The sequence below is a fragment of the Monodon monoceros genome, unplaced genomic scaffold, assembly GCF_005190385.1.
Source record: "Monodon monoceros isolate NGI ecotype Baffin Bay Population unplaced genomic scaffold, NGI_Narwhal_1 Super_Scaffold_18, whole genome shotgun sequence".
In the NCBI taxonomy this organism is placed as follows: Eukaryota; Metazoa; Chordata; class Mammalia; order Artiodactyla; family Monodontidae; genus Monodon; species Monodon monoceros.
In genome coordinates, this window is record NW_021703774.1 from 31,687,486 (window position 1) to 31,709,905 (window position 22,420).

Genomic DNA, 22,420 nt, shown 5'->3' on the forward strand with positions numbered 1-22,420 from the left:
GAATTGGGGGAAAAAACAACTTGGTCCTTTACCTCTAGTTTTAAAATCATTGACCTTGATAACACTAAAGCCTTCTTAAAACCAGCTGAAGATCCAACTGAGAGAGAAGGGCAACAATCTCATCCGCGCCGCTTGCAAAAATTAGCCACGGGTCACAAGCAGGTGAGACGGCAGCATTTCCTTTATTGCTTCAGGAAAAAAGCTGCAGGCCCCTCCCACTGCCCCGCCCCCAGCCCCGGCCCCGATTTGGAAGGTCTAAGGCCGCACCTCCGCGCTCAGCCCCGCCCGGCGCCTTGGCCGCGGCTGCCGGGCGGCGCAGCCTGCCGCTTTCCGTAACGTAGGCCGAAGGAGTTCCAGTTGTAGGCGGACAGGTCCTTCTCCCGCTGCACCAGCACCGCGCCGCGCGGGGCGGGGATCAGGCGACTGCGGGGGGCGCACAGGCCCGGCAGCTGGGGCCCAGCGGAGCTCTCGGGTGGAGGGCACGGCGAGGCCCCCCGAGGGCTCGGCCCGGCAGCGGCGGGCTTCCTCTCCGCGCACCGCGGGCTCTGCGCCCCGGAGGCCAGGAGCGCCGGGGGTCTGAGCCGCGGGCCTAGGACAGAGCCACAGGGAGAGGCTGACGTGAGGCCGGGGCCCGGGAAAGACGGCTTTGGAACACCTACTCACATCCCCAACCTCTGCTTCCCTTTTGTTCCTTGACCCCTAGGAAGCTCAGAGCTCCAAGCTCAGCAGCATCTTAGCTTGGGTGGTTAGGCCATTTGCCCCTCCTTCCTTCAATATAGCTTTGATTTCACATGTTTTACAGAATTGTCTTGAATGTCTTTTATATTGATTACTTTTTTTTTTTTTTTAGGAAGCAAGCAGGGTAGAGCTTGGAAATAAAGAAAACTCAAGTATTTGCTGGACACCCAGCTTTGCTCCTCTTCGTGGCCCTCTGGCTGGCCCGCCCGTGCATCAGGCTCCCACTAGACCGAGCTCCTAGGGCGGTTGGGGCCATGTTCATTCATCTCTGAGTCTCTCAGAGTCTTGAAAACAGTGCCTTGCACATACTAGGGCCTCAAAAATGCTTGTTAAATATATAAAAGCTAATGAAAGGCTCGTAGTTACAGAAATGAAGCAAGTGAAGCTAAGACCATTGTGCCTCCACACCCCCAACAAGTGTGACCCCTAAAAGGCTATATAAGGACTTCAACAAAGAAGGGAAATTATCTGGGTCACCTCAACCAGCTCACCTCCCCCACTCCAGGTATAATCTTTCCCCTTCATACTGAGGGTTAAGGAGGCTAATTTGGAAGGCACTTCACATGCAAGGCTCATTAAGTGCACTATACCTTTTAGCAGTAAAGTAGCGCAACTAGCTCTCAGGAGACAATGACCCCAGCAAATTGTGGCAGGAGATCAGTGGAAATGAGGTCTGGGGTGTGAGTGGGTGTGTGTTGGGTGGAGGGTAGTTGGCTTTGAGCCCTGCTCTTCAGTGCCCTGGCATACTCTGGAGAAGAGCGGGCATGGTCCAGAGTTAGTTATAATCTTCCTAGGAGGGTCCTGGGCCTGGCTGAGATGGGAGAGACAATGACTTCCTTTCTAGCTATAGCCACCATCCCAGCAGGAGGATCACCGCTTAGGCTATTGTTTTTAGCATCACCTAAGCTTTTGCCAGAAAGAGCTAAGAGCTCAATGTCTCCAGGGCAGTGATGATGTTATACTCTGGGGGATCCTCCCTCACCCAGAAAGAACACCCGATCCCAGGAGAGAAGACACACTTGGCAAGGGACACCCAGGGCCATGTTCTCTTTGCTTTGGGATAGCTTATGGGCACAGTGATATCTTGTGTGTAGAGAGAATGCTGCAAGTTCCACAGCTAGAGGAACTGAGGTCCCCAGAGGCCAAGCTGACCACCCAGCAGTGTTAAACCCCGCTCCTGACTTGGGGATGAGCACCGTCCTGGCTCATGCCCTGTAGAGGGCACTCTTGGGGAGCTCAATGCCTGCTGGGTTTCTGCAGCATTGGATTGAGTGACTTCGGGAACGTTTCTTTACCTCTCTGGGCCTCAGTTTCTCCAGCTCATCAGTTTCACAATGAACTCATAATGTTGACAGATATTAAGGATCTGTCCTTTTGTGTAGGCTATTTTTTTTTTTTCAAATTTCCCATAAAGGAACTGAGGTCACTGGTAAGACAAACTTGCATACTAAATTCCTTCCTAGCAGATCTGCACAGAGAGGTGGTTGGCGGAGAGCAGAGAAGACCATGCAGGAGCTCTGTGGTTAACAAAGCACCTGAACCTGGGTGAGCCTCCTGATGTCCGTGACAGTGGCAAGACACTCCTGCTTGCAAGGTTAGCGAGGCCCCTAAATGTGTTGCATGTATCAGTCTTAGGTTTCCATTAAATGCAGCTTTAAATTCACGTCACGGGACTCGCCATATCTGAAGAATGTGGTAACTCTCATTTTGCAACAACTCACTTGCTCCCTCCCACCCTTCTTCCCAGAAAACACATACCTGTGGCTCTAGGATTCTCCATGGGCGTCGCCTTTTCTAATGTCTCCCTGAAGGAGATGGCACAAAGGAAAACCATCAGCTGCCGAGAAAGCAGGGAGCTCATCGTGGTCCTGGAAGTGTCCGGAGACCAAGACAGAGAGAGGGAGTAGGCACTAGGTTAGGTACGCCCTCTGGGCTGGGTGATGGGGCAGATCCCAGCATGGAGTGGGACCCTTGGAAGGGAGGAGACAGCCCCTGCCCTTGGAGGCCCTCAGTGGAGGGATGAGGCTGAACAGACACAGCACGGAAATGGGACTGAGACCACTTGCACCGTATCGTCCAAGCTGAAATCATGCTAGGTGAGAATCATAGGGAGGGCTTCCTGCAGGTGAGGCCAGTAAGGTTAGGAAGGAAGGAGAGAAGGAAAGAAGGGAGGGAGGGAGGGAGGGAGGAAGGATCCATATCAGTGGAAGGGGCAGGACTGCTTGGGTTGGAAAATGGCCAGGATTCTGAATCTCAGGTTTGCTTGAGAGGAATGTTGGAGAAACAAGGAATGAGATGCAGTGTGGCAGTGAGCAGGGAAAGGTGAAGTGAAGTGGGGCAAGGAGTTCCACTGAATGGAGGACGCTGAGGTCCCAACCTGCTCTCTGGAGCCTGGGAGCCGGCACTTCTTCCCTCCATGCTGGGCTCTGCATAAATGACAACTTTCTGTGCTCCACTCTCCCCGCTAGAATGTGCCTTCCCGAACCTGGCCCAGTTCCCTCCTGCTGTAATGGGAACTTAATTCCTTTCCTTTTTCAAGAAAAATGAAGAAAGAGGCAATCATCTTGCTTGCTCTCATAACCCTTCATAGCCTTGAAAACCGTCATTAAATTGTCTTATTGCCTGTAATTCAGGAAAGAGAAAAAAACTTTCCCTGATTTATCAGGTCAACTGTCTCCATATTCTATTCCCCGTGGTCTCTGAGAGGATATGAATATAATTGACTTCATGATTTTGGCTGTTGAGGTGGGAGCTGTGTGCTCTGACCCCCTCTTCATCCCCTTTCCCCTCTCATCCCCACCCCCACCCCCCAGCTCTTCCAGCTCCCAAGTCTGATTTCTCTTTGAAAAAGTCACCAGGCATTTTGAGACTGTCCAAACATGATTAAAGACAAATTGGTGGAGAGCCAGGCAGCACTGCAGGCTGAGCAGAAGGGAGTGGGTGCCAGATCTAAAGGCTCGAGCCTCCCTCTGTGGTCGAGCGGTAAAGTGGGCAGCGTGGGGGGGACTATCATTTGTGCCCGTCAGCTCCTAACGGTGGCTCAGCCCCATCCATCCCTCTGTTGTTGCCCCCACTCCCCTTTCCTCTCCCTGCTCCAACCGGGACGCAGGCATGGGGTAGAGTAAGAGTGGGATTAGGAGGGCTCAGATCTATAGCCACAGCTCCACCCTCCCTCCCTGTGAGACAAGAGCAAGTCACCTCCCATCTCTAGACGTTATTGCTCCGTGTATAAAATAAGAGCATTGAGTCAGACTGGCCACCGACTGTCCCCTCAGATGGTCACTTATCCTTGCAGACTTTGACTCTGTGACACCCTGAAACCCAGACCATGGCTTTCTGCACCTGCCTTAAGGCCTGGGGCAGGGCATGGAGTAGAGAGAGGATCAGTCCACTAGAGAGAACAGTGTAAAACCATTTCTTTTATGGCTTCAGACCATGGATGCACAGGGTCCCGGTTAGTTCAGAAATCATTCCTGATCGCAGCACCTGGTTGGTGCTATGGGTGCACAGGTGTGCTAAGACACAGGGTTGCTTCCCCAAGGCCCTCCCCTGAGATCTAGCACAAGAAATTGAGTCGTAATCAGAATCATCTCAAAATAACATGGTAAATGATAGGCTGGAGGCACATGAGTACAGGGTGGGTGGGGAGGCCTGGGGGTGTGTCAGAGCCCATGGGAGCCTGATGTGGAGGGTCCAGGCAGGCTTTCTGCAGGGGGTGGCACCTGAGCTGAGTTTCTGAGCACTGAAGGCAGTCCCAGCAAGGGAGCTGGAGCTGGGTGTGGAGGGAAGCGCAGGCCCTCCGGCCTGCTAGGACGGTGAAACTTTGCTGGAGAGAGAGTGAGTGATGAGGCTGGGGAAGGGGCCACCAGGGGCTTTATTCCCCAGGCGGTGTGAGCCAGAGGGGAATGTGTGTAGATTAGCGCGTTTCACATGGAGCATTCAGGCTGCTCTTCAGAAGCAGGACGGTGAGTGGGGAAGGAGGCAGAGGGCAGGCTGTGTGGTTAGAAGGTAGTGTTCCTTCTTCATGCTCCTCTCACCTGTATTGCACCCTCCCCATCCCATCATAGGTAGCACTTACCATGAGAACTTTGGGTTTCCCCCACTACCTGTCCCCAATGCACACCTACACCCCTCCCCCAACTCTTGGTTCACTGCCCAGCACAGGGGCTTTTAACACATGTGGTAGAATTGAGTTGTTTGGAAAAGAACCATCAGCTTCCAAGGGGCCACGAGTGGCTGTCCTGCTGTGGGCATTTTTGTGGTCTCCCTGTCCCAGGGGTTTTGTGCCTCGAGAGTAACAGGAATTCCAGGCTTGGTTGGAAAGCTTTTGGGGTGGGGCAGCTCCCTTCTGCGGTGATCCCACCTCTTAGTGCCAGGGCTGGCAGGGTACACGGGGGCTCTTTGTTTAGGTCTGTGTTTGCCATCCACACATCAGGGAACTGCCCAGAGGAGTCCTATTGAGCCTGTGAGCCCCAGGAGTTCCCCAGCTCCCTCCAAAAGCTTCTGTGGCCTCTCATCCCAGCCAGAGAGTTCATTCACTGTATTCATTCTTTCTACAGAAAAGAATCCCCAAGGTCCTGGTTTCATAAAGTGCAAGTTAATATCATTTACCCAGACATCCCAGAATAAATCTGGCCAGCCGAGTAATCAGGGAAGATCGGCACCCCCTTGGCCTGCCTGGGACACCTCTGTCAGTCTTGGAACTGAATTCCTGCTCCCAGCTTGGGAGCCTCCCTGAGTCCGGCCAGAGCCTTCCCCTGTGTGGGTGCTGCAGCGCACCTACCTTGCCTTGGCTCCGTCCTGAGGGGTCTCCGAGGTGATGACACTGCTTGGCTGAGTGAACACCTGGAGGGAGGGGAGATGGGCTCCTGGGCTCGCTGTCACCAGCTCCCTGGTCACGTCCCTTTTATAAAGCCCATGGTGACGTCTCCAGGCATAGGCCCACCTCTGCCTCCCCCTCCCTCCTCCTCAGACCCCCTCAGAGAGCACGGCGCTCCGAGCCGATGACGGCTGACTCTCGCCTCCTGGTTCTCATGACTGAAATCAGCCTTGTTCTGCCCCTCCAGAAGCCTTCCAAGACTGGCTTTCTGATTGCCGCTAGTTCTTTCCAGCCTTCTCACCGCTTCTCCCCGACCCACTCCAAGACCCATTCTGCCCCAAACAACATGGAAATGGACTGTTTGGCGGGGGGGCGGAGCGTCAGCGGGCAATGTTCCCCCTCCAGACAAGTGAGTAGGATGCAGGGGGGGAAGGGGGAGGAGGTGGCACAGTCTGCCCCGGGGGCTCCTTGCTCCCCGTGTGCTCCCGGCTCTGGCAGCTCAGTTGGGGTCTCAGACCAGAAGGCGGCTCCTGGGCTGGGATCTGGGATCTGAGACTGGGTGGGGGGATTGTCTCTTCCTTCCTTCCTCCCTTCTTTCCCCAAGCAATTCCTGAGCACGGGCTCAGCACAGGGTTTGGAGATGAACATGCCGAGGTCCGATGGGCGAGACAGGTATGTGAGCAGCTGGCTAAGAAAGCAGCACCTTTGCAGCTCTAGAAGGTGGGCGTACCTGAGAAGCACTAAGGGAACTCGGAGGAGTGCCTTCCAGCTGCAGTGTGTCCGGAGGTGCTGCTCCTGGAGCCCCACAGTCACGTCCTGTGGCACCTCGATCACACCGTTTTGGAATTGCTGTGAGCCTCGCTTTGAAGTGGGGCAGGTCTCCTTCCCTTTGCACCCTCAGCACCCGCTCCTTTGCTCCGTACAGACACAGGGGCCCTCACAGAGACTTATTAAGTGTACGCATTGCGGGGGACTCCTGTCTCTTTCTTGGGCCTGCAAGGATGCGCTTTACCCTTGAATAAAGTGCTTCCCAGGACAGAGACTGGGGCCCTTGGAAGGTAGGGGCTATGTCTCTACCTCAGCACAGAGGCTACCTGGTGGGTGAGCTGTGCAGACATCCACCTAATTAATGGTTGAGAAGCACTTCCCACCATGATGGGGATTAATACCCAACACTTGTTTAATACCTCCTGCTAACAGGGGCTTGCAAACATATTATCTCACTCATTAGGACTAGTAGACACGAGGGTAAGAATGATAGGTCATGAGAGCAGGCCTGCTTCTCGCCGTGTGTGTGGGCCTGCCCTGAGTCAGAGAATGGACTTAATGGGCTACAGACACTGACTTTGAGTCTCAGGCACATTTACAGCTTGGGGATTTAATCTTTGCTTTTCCTCTGATAAATACAGGGTGGGGTGTGATCCCCGTTCAATCTCCACGGGACCTGGATCTCTGCTCCCAACGGTCCTGACAGCTTCTTGCATTGACTTGGGGATTTGAGGTCAGTCACTCGGCTCCATCCTTCCTTCTGGACTTGGAGAGGTCCGGGTATGATGGGGAGATGAGTCAGTGTGGGATGGGGGCCTGAGGGGGTGGCCCCCATTTCCTTTCCAGCCCCCTCAACCAATGATCCAAGTTCAAGCAGCTTATCTCTGCTGTTCAGACCATTGAGCTGGCGCCCTGAAGCCTCCGGAACAGCTGTGGGAGCCAAGAATCATTACTCCAGACAAAGAGCGCGGAGCAGACTCAATATCTAGGTTATTACGAAGCTGGCCTTGAGAGCTGGGAGCAGTGCCAGGCGCAGATATGGAGAGGGGACAGCGGGGGTGTGTCCAGGGGGCGGTCATGTCAAGGTGCTGGCTTAGAGCCTCTCTGAGCTTCTCAGAGAGCTTGTATTCTGTCCGGTGCTTCAGAGAAAGGGAGGGGCAGGGGCTAGGGACCACTGCCCCATGCCTGCCCCAGGGAGAGGACAGAATCTGCCACCTGATTTTCCTGTTGTCACTGGCTGTCACACATCCTCTCTCTGCCTGGGGCCCAGACTCAGCCCTCTCTCCGGAAGTCTGGCCCTTTCTGGCTGGGTCACCTAGACTCCCTAAGGCTCCGTTTCTTTGGCGGTAATAGGGAGCTACTGACAAACACCGTTCTCTACACCCACACCTTTGGCACAACTGCTCACACCCGTCATCTCTTCTGCTGTTGTCAAATGGAGAAGGTACAGGGAGGGGAAGAGGAGCTGAGGCTGGCCCGCCTGGGGAAGGGGCTTCGGGGGGAGATGGGGAAGTGTCCACTGCGCCTGGGGCTGTTGCTCTACTAAGTCCGCGTGTTTCGCCCACCCCAAGGCACCGCCGCCAAGCCACACGCATAATGCACTTACCGTGCTCGGGAAGGGGACGTTGGAGGTACTGCCCAAGAAGTCAAAGGCGACAGAGAAAAAGCCCCTAGGAGCAGAGAGGCGGAGGGAGTGGTCAGTGATGGCCCCAGAGGGGAGGATGAGGGCAGCGAGGCTAAGGTCCCCCCTAAGGCTCCAGCTTTGGCTCCCAAGAGAATGGGCCCCTGGGCACTGGGGACGGGCATGCTTCTGCACCCCTGTTTTTTTGAGAGGCAGCCAAGTGGAGTAGTTAAGAATGAAGGCCCTGAGGTCAGACTCCCTGGGTTCAAATCTTGGCTCTACCACTCACTGGCGCTGTATAAACTTAGGCAAATTTCTTCACTTCTCTGAATCTATTTCCAGCTGTAAAATGGGGTTAATAATAATCATATCTACATCATAGGGCCTTACACAGAGAAATGCTTGGGAAATGTTTATTTTTATTATTGTTACTGTCTTCTCCTCCCTAGACTGGGTGTGTACCGCCTGCCGCATGTTTCCTGGGCTCCAGGCATGGATCGCTATTGGAGGCTGTGCTCACTATTCTCCCCCACGCCTCGGCGCCCCATTCTTACCACACACCCCCTGGCATGGATGGGTGATCCCTCAAAGGGCTTGGAGGCACGGGGGTTGGTGTGGGAAGGGGAGCAGAAATCTGAGTTCTGGCTGAGCTACTTCCTTTCCCTGGGCCTCAGGTCCCTGAGGTTCGCTTGGGTCTCCTATAGCTCTGAGTTGTTTTTTTGTTTTGTTTTTTTTGTTTTTTTGGCCCCTTCCATGCTGCTGCAAGGTGTCTTTCTCAAGGTTTACTTTTGGTTAGAACTGCTGAGTCTGCAGTGGCCCCACTCACACTTCCACGTCCTCAATAAATGGTAACTATTGTCAGAGTTAGTCTTCTTCACTAAATTGCAAGTTCCGCAGGAAGTTTCTCCTCGTTTAGTGCCATATCCCCACACCTAGCCCTGTATTTGGCACGTAGTAGGTACTTTTTATATATCTGACTATTTGAATGAATGACTGTTTGAATAATGACATCGTTGAAAAATAATGGATGGCAGAACACATGTGGGAGAATTTCATTTCCTGCAACCACACTACATGACGTCTCTGAAGCCAGGGCATCGGGCCGACCAGGTGTTCTCAAGGCTACACTGAGTAAGCTGATGGTTCCGGTTCCTGGTCCACAGCTCCTTCCCATGAGTCCATAAGCCATGATTCTTCTAGCCCACATCATCCCCATCCCACCCCTGTTCTCTCCACAGTGCCCCAGAGATGGTCTTCCTCAGTATCCTTTTCTTTCTTCTCCTTAAGGACACTTCAGTCTTCTCTGAGACCCAACCCACCCCTCAAGGCCTGTCTCAGGTTCTGCTTCCTCTGGGACACCTCCCTGGCCCTGATGGAGGCCACACACCTTCGCTGAGTTCCACCGTGTCTTTCACCAGGCCCGGGCTGACACTGGACGGGCCGAAGCCACAGACAACTGGGTCAAGTTCAGATCCTTTGCATACTACTTGTGAGAGCTCGGGCAGGGCTCTGAGCATTGGTTTCCTTATTTGCAAGTAGAGGACAATCCTACAATGGGCTGTGGAGATGACAAAATGAGAGGTTGCTTGTGAGCATGCTTGGTGCATGTGAGGGGCTTAGTAGATTTTAGTTCACTGCTCTTCCTCCCTATCTGGATTGCCAGACTTGAGGGCAGGTCCTGTGTCTCCTCCCTGGTGACAGGCACAGTGATGGGGACACAGCAGGTACTCCATGTTTACTGATGGATGGGCTGATTCCTCCAACTTGTCCTTCAGCCTATGGTTGGTGCCCACCTGATGCTCCTCCCCATTTTCAACCCTTCCGAGGCTCCCGTCTCTTGCAGGATAAAGTCCAGCTTCTGTATGCACTGCTGGTCATGCTGCCCAAACCTGACCTCAGCCGTTCAGAGGCCCTGGTGGGCCCATCCAGGGGAAGGGGACCTGCACTCACTTGAAGAGGTTAAAGAAGCCATAGGTTTCCAGGAACATGCCCAGGAGGGGCCAGCGCAGGAGCACGATGACCACGCCCCCCAGGAAGAAGCTGGTCCCCTTGAGCTTGTGCCTCTGGAAGAAGAAGGAAAACGTCTTCCTCAGGCCAATGATGAGGGAGAGGCCAGTCAGGAACAGCAGCTGTGGGAGAGGGAGGGGGTGGGTGTGAGAACAAACACCCTGGCTCCCTCTGCTCCCCCGGGAGTCAGGGGCCAGGCCTGGAGCTGCGCATCAGGCCTGCGGCAGGACTTGCTCACTCTTCAAGGAGGGATAGTGTTGGAGAGGGTGAGTAATGTGAACTGCTTAGGAACAGAGGTGCCCAGAGGCAGGGTGCACCAGGAGACCTTTGAAGGTCTCTAGCTTGTCACCCAGTTCGACCCAATTTCTTGGATCCCAAGCACTTCTTCTTCTATGATATCATTTCTCATCACACCTCCTAAGTAAGATGGGAAAGATAGTGAGATTCTCTCCATTTTACAAAGGTGAAGGCTGAAGCCTAAATAGGTTAGGCAGCCACACCCAGAGTCACAGGGCAGTGTCAGGGCTCCAGCCTGTGGCCCTCCAGGCCCTCCACTCTGTGGCCCTGTCACCACCTTCAGCTTGCCTCCCAACGATCCCTTAAGAGTGCCTGGCCTCCTGTCAAACCTAACTCTCTGGCTTTCTTCCAGCACGTTCCATGCTTTCCCTCCCCTTCTCCATACCTCTTCTCTTGTTGTTCCATCCACCTGGAAGTGCTTTATCCTCCCCACACTCACTTATTTTTCTAAATTGTTTTTCATCCTTCTCCCACAGGGCGCGCTCTCTTTTCTCCAAGCACCTTGTTTCATATTAGATGTGTTTATCTTACAGTGACTTTACCACTGCCCCTGTCTTCCTCCCCAGTCGTGTATGTTGATGTGACATTCCTGTCCCTAGGTGGTGGGATTCTGACGGGGCGTCTGATTCATCTTGGTACCCTCAGGACCTTGCCCAGAGCTTGGCATGAGAATCCAGGTCCTTAGATTCTCTGTGCCCCATAGGCCTCAGCATCCATCCCCAGCCACCCCTTGCCTGCCTGCGCTTGGTGGTGCCCAGCGCCTGGATGGGCTCGATCTGAATAAACTCAGGGCTGACCCTCCCGGCAACGGAGACCTCAGGTAGGTTCACAGGGCTTGGGGACTCACGTTTCCGAAGGCCAGGAGCACCGAATCAAAGTACAGGAGCATTCCAAAGAGGATAAAGAAGATGCCGAAGCCGGTGGTGCCCACACCAATCTCTGCAATGGGCAAGGAGGTTGTGGTGGGGTGGGCTTTGGGGAGCAGCTTGGGATGCTGGAACTTCCCCCCATTGCCGCTGGCCAGGTGCCCTCTGGGGGGCAGGGGATGGCGTGGCTCCATTGCCATCCAGGAATCTTGGCCTCTGTGCTCTCAGGGAATGACAGGAGGGGAAGGGAAGGATGGGCACGAATCTATGTTTAGCACCTGGAAACTGCTGGTCAGTTCTATATACTCTGGCGTCCTGTCCTCACAACATCTCTATGAGGTAGCTAGGGATACTCTCACCACTTTCTATTTTCAGTTTCCTCATGTCTTCAAATGCCACGTCACCTAGATCATTATCAGGGTTGGGTCTCTGGCTGAACACAGCCCTCTGCCTACTCTGTTCCTGGCCTCTTGCTTTTGGGAGCCACTTTATGCCCAACTCACACCAGGGCCGAAGGGTACCACTTAAAACTCACAGTCATATCCCCAGAGTGTCTCACAACTGCCCAGCTGGCCTGCCCTATTTCAGGAGGCTTGCCCTCCTGAACAGTTCTTTACAGTGTCTCCTTCCTTCTCTAAACCGCCCCGCTTCCCAGCCTTCTGATGACGACCTCTCACACTTGACTGGGAAAGAGAAGTCATTGACCAGAAATGTGCTCATCACCTCGGAGTCTACGCCACAGCCAGCACCGTGGCTGCCCTGCTACACACTCCTCGGAACCCTAACTTCAGCCACAGGTGGGCCCCAGCAGCAGTGTGTCTTTTGCTTTGTGTCTCCTCGTTCTTGGAACTACAGGAGTTGCCTCAGAGCCAGGGAGCCCAGCACAGATAGGCTAGTTACGATATGAAGTCCCCTTTCTCTTAAACCCCCTCCATCACACAGAATTGTTAATTTTACTTTATCTGTGCCGCTGTGGTAGTCAACAAATGACAGTTCATTGTGTTGCTTCGTTTTTAAATTGAATCAAGTTGAAAATTTTATCTTAAATTACAATAAAATACAAGTAAAATTGATCATCTTAACCATTTTTAGGTATACAGTTCAGTGGTACTAAGTACATTCACCTTGTTGTGCTATCACCGCCACCCACATCCAGAACTCTTTTCATCTTGCAAAACTGAAACTCTGTACCCTCTAAACAACTCCCCGTTCCCCGCTTTCTCTGGCAACCACCATTCTACTTCCTATGGTTCTAACTAGTCTAGGTACCTCATATGATTGGAATCGTACAGTACGTGTCTCTGTGTGACTGCCTTATTTCACCCAGCATGTCTTCAAGGTTTATCTGTGTTGTAGCATGTGTCAGCATTTCCTTCCTTTTTAAGGCTGAATGATATTCCATTGTATGCATATACTACATTTTGTTTATCTAGTCATCTGTGGATGGACGTGGGTTGCTTCCACCTTTTGGCTATTGTAAATAATGCTACTGTGAGCACGGGTGAGCAAATATCTCTCCGAGACTCTACTTTCACTTCTTTTGGGTATATACCCGGAAGTGGAATTGCTGGGCCATATGGTAGTTCTATTTTGAAGTTTTTGAGAAACCACCATACTGCTTCCCACAGAAGTTACACCATTTTACATTCCCGGTAGTGGTGTACAAGGGGTTCTAACTTCTCTATATCCTCACCAACACTTGTTACTTTCTGTTTTTTCGCTTTGTTTTGTTTTTGATAGCATCTATCCTAAGGGGTGTGAGGTGGTATCTCACTGAGGTTTTGATTTGCATTTCCTTGATGATTAGTGGTGTTGAGTATCTTTCATGTGCTTGTTGGTCATTTGTATATCTTCTTTGGAGAAGTGTCTATTCAAGTCCTTTGCCCATTTTTAAAACAGGTTGTTTGGAGTTTTCTGTTGTTCAGTTATAGGAGTTCTTTGTATATTCTGTATAGTAACCCCTTATCAGATACAAGATTTGCCAATATTTTCTCCTATTCTGTAGGTTGCCTTTTCACTCTGTTGATTGTGTCCTTTGATGCACAGAAGTTTTAAATTTTCATATAGTCCAGTGTATCTATTTTTTTCTTTAGTTGCCTGTGCTTTTGGTATCACACCCAAGAAATAATGGTCAAATTCAGCATCATGAAGCTTTTCTCCTATGTTTTCTTCTAAGAGTTTGTTTTAGATCTTACTTAGAGCTAAAATGAACTTTGAGTTAATTTTTACATATGGTGTAAGGTATGGGTCCGATTTCATTCTTTTGCCTGTGAATATCCAGTTTTCCCAACATCATTTGTTGAAAAGACTGTCCTTTCTCCATTGAACGGTCTTGGCACCCACGTTGAAAACCATGGGGCCATATGTGCCAGGGTTTATTTCTGGGCTCTCTTTTATATTCCATTGGTCTCTATGTCTGTCTTTATGCCAGTCCCACACTGTTTTGATTACTGTAGGTTTGTAATAAGTTTTGAAATCAGGAAGTTTGAAACCTCCAACTTTGTTCTTCTTTTTCAAGATTGCTTTGGCTATTCAAGATCCCTTGAGATTCCATGTGAATTTTAGGATGGATTTTTCTATTTCTGCAAAAAATGCCATTGGGATTTTGATAGATTATTGCATTGAATCTGTAGACTGCCTTCTGTAGTATTGACATCTGAACAATATTAAGTCTTCCAATCCATGAATATGGGCCTTTCTACCTATTTGTGTCTTTTAAAATTTCTTTCAGCAACATTTTGTAGTTTCCAGGGTACAAGCCTTTTGCCTCCTTAGTTAGGTTTATTCTTAAGATTAGGTTTACTGGCTAAGTTATATTTACAACTGAAAGAAAATGAAACACAATCGTCTTTCAGGTAGGTAGTTAATCTTTCCTAATCTGTTACCATACAGACCTTAAGAGGATTAGGATCAGTTCCAGTATAGAAATAAGGCCAAAGGACTTTAAAAGATCTTTAAAAATACAGAGATGAGATTTATTGTTCAAATTATGGATTGAAACCTCGTTCAACTCATATTCTAGAAAAATGCCAGTCTAATTGGGTCTCCATTCTGGCAGAGCTGGGTTTGCTAGGAATGAGTACAACATCACTTCTCTCAGCATATCCCCCCCCCCCCCCCGCCCAGAATCCAACTGCTACTAATGGCAATTCCTCCTGTTTCTGACAAATCTCCGTAATCTATTTAAGTTTGTTTCCTGTTTCCATGTCCTAGAATGCCTGCCTGAATTAAATCTCTTAGAGCCCAAGACACTGGGTAGAGTACAACCCCCTTGGTCATTATGAAGTTTGTGTTCTGTCTTTCCATGTTGCATGATTTTTCTACCCTCAGAGACAGTGAGTTGAGGATCTAGAAGTACATCTATCTTGTCATGATAATTTTACACGGGCCAGGGTACTGTGGAGGAAGACCACAACCATATTTCTTTAATCTGAATGACAAAGGTATTTTAAGTTTTTATGCCCGTTATAAAAATCTCTTATTAGCTTACACTCACCATAGAAGTAGGTCAGTTCTGACAATACACCCTTCCGGTCTATCTCCCTTAGTAGATATTTTTGTGTGGAAACATAACATGGGCATTTTATTGCGTTTTCATTTTGTTTTGTTAGAATATCCACATGCCCATGCTGTAAACACTTAAGTACAGCCTCTTACTCATTTTGTAGAAATCATACATTTCTCAAATTCATATTTCATGTCTTCTATATTATACTTCTTTCTGCAACAATGATTTGCTGGCTTGTATGGTTATTACTTTTCCGACTTGTTCCACACTGGCCTTCAAGGGCTGGTGCATTTCCACAATTTTTCTGCAATGGAGGCAGCCTTCTTTATGGGCCACAATTAGTGCTTCCAGCGTTCAGCGGAGAAACTGCACCGTGAACACAAAACCCCACAGAAAAGGGTCAGAAACTGTTTTTCTCACACACAAGCCTCAGACCTTGCTCTGCCTCTCACCTGTGGAGTAGCTGAGGGATTTCAGTCAAATTACCAGCCAGGGGCTGCTCCTGAAGTTCTTCTCGGGGCAGAAAGCATGGCAGAGAGGGTGCGGGATGGGACACATCACCAGGAGTGACAGCAGTGCCTGCAGCCCTCCGTCCTCAGGGTGCAGACAGTTGGGGCAGCGCACCCCTTGCTGGAGGTCACCCAGTCTCCAGGCTCTGGGGGCAGAGAACAGCTGGGAGACTGACGGAACTCTCCAGAGAGGCCTGGCTCTCCAGGGCGCCACCTGGTGAGAAGTGGGGCCCTCCCCAGACCCGCAGAGAACCACCGGGCTGATGGCTGCTCCAAAGTCCTGTTTAGACCCCGCCCTGCAGCACTAACTGAAGCCAGGTTCAATGTCTTTCTTGCTTCCAGAAAGCAGCTACAGCTCCAAGGAAATCAATATCCCCTGGAGCAGGCGGATGGGTCCCCCTGATCTGAGGCTGTGCAAGGGAGCCTCAGACACCATTCACTTTCTCTCTCCCTCTCTCCCTCTTTTCCTTTTTTTTTTTTTTTAATTTATGTATTTATTTATTTGGCTGTGTTGGGTCTTCGTTGCTGCTCACGGGCTTTCTCTAGTTGTGGCAAGCAGGGGCTACTCTTCGTTGCGGTGTGCGGGCTTCTCATTGTGGTGGCTTCTCTTGTTGCAGAGCAGGGCTCTAGGCGTACGGGCTTCAGTAGTTGTGGCACACAGGTTCAGTAGTTGTGGCTTTCAGACTCTAGAGTGCAGGCTCAGTAGTTGTGGCACACGGGCTTAGTTGCTCCGCAGCATGTAGGATCTTCTCCGAACATGGCTCAAACCCGCATCTCCTGCATTGGCAGGTGGATTCTTAACCACTGCGCCACCAGGGAAGCCCAGCAGGCGGAGTCTTAACCACCGCTAGGGAAGTCCCTCTCCCTCTTTTTTTAAAATCAATATCAAATGGACATAAAAGTTGCGAGTACAGTACAAAGAATTTTTTTCCTGAACCATTTGAAAGCAGTTGCCACCGGCTATCTCATCGCCCCTGAATACTTGGCTGTGGTTTCCTTTATTCTCCTATACAGCCAGGACACAACGTCAAAGTCAGGAGATTAACACTGATACATTACTACCATCCAACCCTCAGACCCCATTCAGGTTTCATCAGTTGTCCCAGTCATATCACTCACGGCAAGAAGATCCAGTTCAGAATCACATGTGGCATGTGGTTGCCATGTCTCTTCAGGCTGTTTTGTCTGAAACAGTTCCTCAGTCTCTCCTTGACATGACCTTGACACTTATGAAGATTTGGGCCAGTTATCCTGTAGCTGTCCCTCTGTTTGGGTTTGTCTGATGTTTCCTCATGACTAGATTCAGGTTATGCAGAGATATCAACAAGAGGTGATGCTGTGTTCTTCTCACTACATCTATTAGGTGATGCACAGTTCCAATTTGACCTGTTACTGAATGATGTTTCTTTAAGCACTTCATCAAGGTGGAGTCTGCAGGCCCCTCCACCATAAAGTTACTCTCCAGTTTCCACCCCAACCGTCCCGGGATGCCCCCCTCCCCCTGGCCTGGCACCAGTGTGAACCCGCCAGCCCGGCGAGGACCCTGACACCCGCCCTGGGCACCGCCCCCCTGCTACCTCATGGCTTTAAGACTGAATTGTTCAGGAAGAGGAAGGAGGCAAAGGGGAAGAGAAAGAAGCTTGTTTCTCTTTTCAAAATTAACAACAGTGATTAATAGTAATAATTGTTAACACTAATGAACATATGGTACCAGGCAGTCTAAGCACTTTATGTGTATTAAGTCGTTGAATTTTCATAACTGCCTATGAGGTAGGTGTGCTTTAGCCCCATTTCACAAACAGAACGGAAACACTGAGCGGTCTTAACCTGTGCCCAGGGGGTGCACAGCCAGCAGCTGGCAGAACCAGGGTGTGAACCCAGCAGACTGGCTCTAGAAAAAGTGCCTTTCACCAACCCTGTCCGGTCCACTTCTGCCCCCACCCCCTCTACAGAGAGGCTCTTGCTTGGGCCTTCCATGACGTCCATGTTCCCAAATCCAAAGGAGAGGGGTCGGTCCTCATCTGTCAGCAGTTGGCCACTCCCTTCTTGAAATGTCCTGTGGTGGGTTCCGTGACACCATATTCTTGATTTCTTTCCTGCTATCTGGCCACTCTTTCCCAGGCTTCTTCACCAGCTCCCACTTCTTTCTCTTCTCTTGGGGTTTGAATTGCTCAGGGCTTCAGCTCCAGCTCATTTCTCTTCTCATTCTAGTTTCACACGAATTTACACATCTTTAAGTATCTCTTGTGTGCTGACAATGTTGATATTTATCTTTCTAGTCCATGCCTCCTTTGAGCTTCCAAACTCCTATCCAGCTGCTTACTTGGCATATCTGCATGTTTTTCTCTCTCCAAGGCATCTTGAACTCAACAGGTCCAAACTGAGCTATTGATTTTCCTTCCTTCAAGCTGCACCTGGCAGTTTTCCCCAAATGAATGAAATGTCATCACCACCCACTCAGCAGCTCGAGGCAGAAGCCCAAGATCCATCACTGAGTCTCCCTCACTGTTCCTACCACCCCTCCTCCATTCAATCCACAGCTAAGTTTTATTGCTTCTTCCTCCTAAATGTATCTTGAAAGCTGTCCATTTCTCTCCACTCTTACCACTTAATTCTAAGCCACCATTATCTCTTTCCTGGACTCCTGCGACATCCCCCAGTTAGTCTCCTGCTTCATTCCTGCCACCCTCTTATCCCTTCTCCACACAGCAGTCAGGGGCCTTGGAAAACATATTAGCACAGCGTACAATCCGTCATGGCTTCCCACTGGCTTAGAATGCAACAGAGTCCTCCCACCCATGCCTTGGCTTACAGGCCCTGCATGATGGGGCCTAGGCTTGCTTGTCCAACTTCATCTTCTGCCCTTGCCTGCCACACTCCAAACACATCATTGTTTCCATGACGAGCCTTCCTGCGTCGGGGCCTTGGTACATGCGGTTTCTCCCCACTCGCTATCTGCCCAACACGTACTCCTTCAGGTCTCAACGCACATGTCGGTTTCTCAGGGAAACCTGGTCCACTATTTGTTCCTGACTTAGTCTGGTTCCCTCATATTTTTTCTCTTCGTAGGACTCACTTAGCACATTCTTCATAGAACTTAGCCCATTTTGATTTAATGTTGGCTTGCCCCTGGGCTCAGGCCTCAGCCCTCTTCTATTTTTTCCCCTAAGTCAGTGTTTCTCAACTTGGGGTGGAAGGTGGGGCTGATGGGTAGGTTGGCAATTTTGTTCCCCTGGGGACATTTGGTAACATAAGAAGACATTTTGATGGTCACAAGTGGGAGTGAGAGTGTGCTACTGCCATCTAGTGGGTAGAGGCCAGGGATGCTGCTAAAATCCTACAATGGACAGGACAGATCCCCCTCCCCCCACAACAAAGAACTACTCTGCCCCCAAATGTCAGTAGTGGGGAGGCTGAGAAACTGTGCCCAGGCGACCTCATGGTTTTACATACCATCCCTACGCTGGCAACTCCCAAATTTCTCTCCGTTGCAGACTAATATACCTGACTACCTACTTGACATGGAACTCGACATGTCTAAAACCCAAATCCTGCCTTCCCCCGCTACTCAACCCTTCTAATTGCTCAGGCTGAAAATATCGGAGGCATTCTTGAATTCTTTCTCTCACAACCCACATCCAGGCCATCAGCAAATCCTTTCAGAAATTTCCTCAGCGCAGATCCAGCACTGACTACTCCCCACCAGTTTGCTGCTACCACCCTGGTCTCCTCCACTGTCTCTCACCTCAGAACCGGTCTCCGCCATCTCTCACCTCAGAACTGGTCTCCTCCATCACCTCTCACCTCGGAACTGGTCCCCTTCACCATCTCTTGCCTCAAAACTGGTCTCTCTGTTGCTGACCCCACCCCTCCACAGTCTGTCTATTCTCAATCCAGCACCCAGAGTGATCTTTTAAAAATATAAGCAGATTATGTCACTCCTCTGCACAAAACCTTCTAATTGTTTCCCATCTTATGGAGATAAAACCAAAATTCTTACACAGCCTGGCCTCTGAGTGACCTCCCTGACTATCCTCCTATTGCTCTCCCCTCTCCTCACTTTGTTCCACCCACACCAGCCTCCTTGTTTTTCAAACACACCAAAATATGCTAATGCCTCAGGGCCTTTGCACTGGCGGTCCCCTCTTCCTAGAACATTTCCCCCCCCCCCGACAGCTGCGTGGCTTTGCTCCCTCACTTCCTATGGGTCTCTGTATAAAAGTACCTTCCCAGGTAAGCTTAGTGACCACTCTATACAAAACAGTCACCCCTCCTACCCCGCACTCCGAAGCTTCTTTACCCTGTTTTATTTTTGTCCAGAGGGAGGTATCACCATTTGACATACTACATACTGACTTCATCTGCTAATTACCTGTTTCCTCATTCTGGAACATAAGCAGGGAATATGTCTGTTCCATTCACTGTTGCATACCCTGTGCCCAAAACAGTGCTTGGTACATAAAGGAGACAAATTTGTTCAGTGAATGAATGAATATTATCTCCAGTTCACAGATAAGACACTGGCTTTAAGTAACTCACCCAAATGAAACTTATAGAGCCACAGTTTTCACCACTTCTCCTGGACCTTGGGACTACCTCCCTGAATAAAGGGGAAAGATATTTAGGAGTGAGGACAGAGTGATTTGGGGAGGGGATCTGAGTTTAGTTTCTGATAAGAAGGAGCCAGGGCCACAGGATACCCTAAGAGTTTGTGGGGGAAAGATGTCTCAATAGGCAGAGGCCTTCTAGGTCCACCCTTGTAGTATCCCATGTTTAAGAATCCTGAATGGGGAAGGGACCAGCCTGAGTGGTGAACTTGCCAGTTCCTCCAGGCACCAGCCTCTGGCTACCTGGGGGCCCTGGGCAACCCCCCAACCCCTGGAAGGCAGGGAGCCACACCCGGCCCTGGCCGTGCTGCCTGAAGGATGCCAGCAGGGCAGCTCCCAGCCACTAGCTCCAGAGGTCGCCTTGCAGGTTCCCCAGAGAAAGATCCCGGCTGGGAAGGGCTGCATCTTGACCCACCCTAGCCGGCCCAGCCAGCCCCCTCGACAGCACCGGCCCCTCGCACTCACTCTGCCATTCGGTGATGGAGATCATGCTGCGGGCTGCCTGGGGGACCTTCCGGGTGGAAGCTGGCAAGGGGTGAGGAGCCCAGAGGACCGAACTTGTACATGCCCAAGGGAAGCTGACCCTTGGTAAGTTGTGAAATGAGCCTCTGGTAAATCATTAACTCCCCCTAGACAGACGCACGCGCGCGCCCCCCCCCCCCCCCCACACGCACGCGCGCGGCTGCTTAAAGTCAGGAGTCTCCCTCCGGGTTCTTCCCAGAGGGCACTGCTCCCACCCACGCGCTCCGCCCACTCGGAGAAGGCCACTCCCATCTGACCCCTGTATTCCCCACCACCCCATGCCCTGAGGCTGAGTTCAGCTGTTTCCATCTCTTTTGCAAAATTTGGACTCTTTATGGAAGAATTGGGATTTAGGAAGTACCTGGATTCCTTACTGGCTTGGTGGAAGGTGTGGGAAGAGTTGGGATCTGTTTCTCTCTGGAAAAGTACTAAATTCATCTTGTAAGTAGTTTGCTCGCTTTGTGCCAGTACCCACACTAGACACTAGGGGCGACAAACAACCGAGTAAAACCTGTTGCTGGCAGCCTTAGGAGAGCGCCAGATTCGGTTGAATCTAGGGCAAAAATGTCCCAAGGGAGTTAGACACGGAGGGCTTCGACCTCCTTTCCTCCAGCAGTGCCCAACTTTGGACTGTGAAGTTGAGCTATGGAAAATGAAAGATGAATTTAGGCTTAGGGTAGGGCTGGACAACGATTCAGGAAGCCTGGTTCTAATCCACCCACCAGTTGTGTAGATGTGGCTGTATCCTTTCCACCCTCTGTGGGCCTGAAAAAAAGAGAGGCTGGACAGTTCCTAACATCCTTTCTCTCATTGTAGAGCAGTGGTTCTCAATCCCATTAGAGCCAGCATTCCCTCTGTAATGTCCCCTCTATCCTGCAGTGCAATTCATAGATGATATGACCAGTCTACATACATCATTAAAAAAACCCTCAAAGCTAATTATAATAAAGAAGAAAAAATTATAATAAAACACAATGTCTCTCAGTATATGTGTTCAGGCAAGACTTAACAGAAGACGTAAGTAGGCAGATTGCTTGCACCTACTTGTAATAAGTTTGAACTTAAGAGAAATAGACCACCATTATATACCACCACCTCTCCAAAAAACCCAAATAACCCCTCTCTCCATAAAAGAAAATGAAAGAACAGTAGGGAGTGAATACTAGAATAAAAACTAATGTTAGCTAAGTAAAAACAGACCAGAGGTCCTTGCATATAAAAAAAGAGGGAAATAAACTTCACTGAAGTAGAGATAACATAGCAAAGCAAGTTATAGATGGCAAGGTGGAGACATTGAGGAAACGCCATGTGAATGCAAACAAACTGAGTTTGAGGGAGTTCAGGGCTTTCACTGCCATGGCCCGGATTCAATCCCTGGTCAGGGAACTGAGATCCCGCCAGCCGTGCTGCGCAGCCAAAAAACAAACAAACCAACCAAAAACTGCGTTTGTTGTGCGTGTCGTTTAAATAGCTCCCCATGTTACCACATGGGGTGGGGTAGTGGCGACATGTCACAGACACATAGATCTGTGTTTTGAAACGCCATCATGTGTTGAGGCAAAATTCAGTCTGTGCGACCTTAAAAGGCCTTGGAGATCATATATTTCCAATAGGCAATGGGGAAGAGTGGATGGATTGGAAAGAGAAGTGGTGATATAAGCCGTTTAGCATAATTGAATGTGGACCCCTGGGACAGTGTCAGAGAAAAATAGAAAAACAACAGGCAATTCCCCAAAACATTTCCACATATAATTGTTACAACGTAGGTGTTCGTCTTTGGGCTGTAAAAAAACTTTAAAAATATAAAGGAGGCAATAATATGAAATAATTTCTAAAAACATTTCTTGAGGAGATCCAAGGAGACCCCTTGCATTTCAAGTATCTTTGCTCTAATGAGGTTCTCTCAGAGATCCTCTGTCAACTGTTTTCAGTCAGCCTCTTTGCTTATTCAGTAAGACCCTGCTGCATTGGAACCAAATATACAGTAGTTGCAATGTTAGAATACATTGTGTAGACAACGCGTGGAGTAGATTATTCAACAATTTTGAGGCAATGTCTTTATTCCACTTAAGAGCCTTCTCCATAATAACCATCTCCTAACTTACTGAGTTATTCATAGAACTTATTTTTTAAAAAAAACTTAGCTTATAAAAACTTG

The 22,420-nt window shown here is 50.1% G+C and overlaps 1 protein-coding gene across 3 annotated transcripts; it reads right to left on the reverse strand.

Annotated features, from left to right (window-relative positions):
• Positions 1–261: 261 nt before the first annotated feature.
• Positions 262–20,312, reverse strand: GOLT1A (golgi transport 1A). 3 transcript variants are annotated; one of them, XM_029227297.1, is made up of 7 exons: positions 20,206–20,312; positions 11,098–11,189; positions 9,897–10,075; positions 7,932–7,995; positions 5,522–5,583; positions 2,497–2,606; positions 262–589 (listed from the first exon to the last, which is right to left on the reverse strand). In XM_029227297.1, exons 1-7 carry the CDS (start codon positions 20,228–20,230, stop codon positions 276–278), a joined length of 846 nt encoding a protein of 281 aa, XP_029083130.1. In that variant the 5' UTR covers positions 20,231–20,312; the 3' UTR covers positions 262–275. The 3 variants fall into 3 exon arrangements, with proteins under 3 accessions (XP_029083130.1, XP_029083128.1, XP_029083129.1); XM_029227295.1 differs by lacking the exons at positions 9,897–10,075; positions 11,098–11,189; positions 20,206–20,312 and adding an exon at positions 8,501–8,891; XM_029227296.1 differs by lacking the exons at positions 262–589; positions 2,497–2,606; positions 5,522–5,583 and adding an exon at positions 6,933–7,255.
• Positions 20,313–22,420: the final 2,108 nt, after the last annotated feature.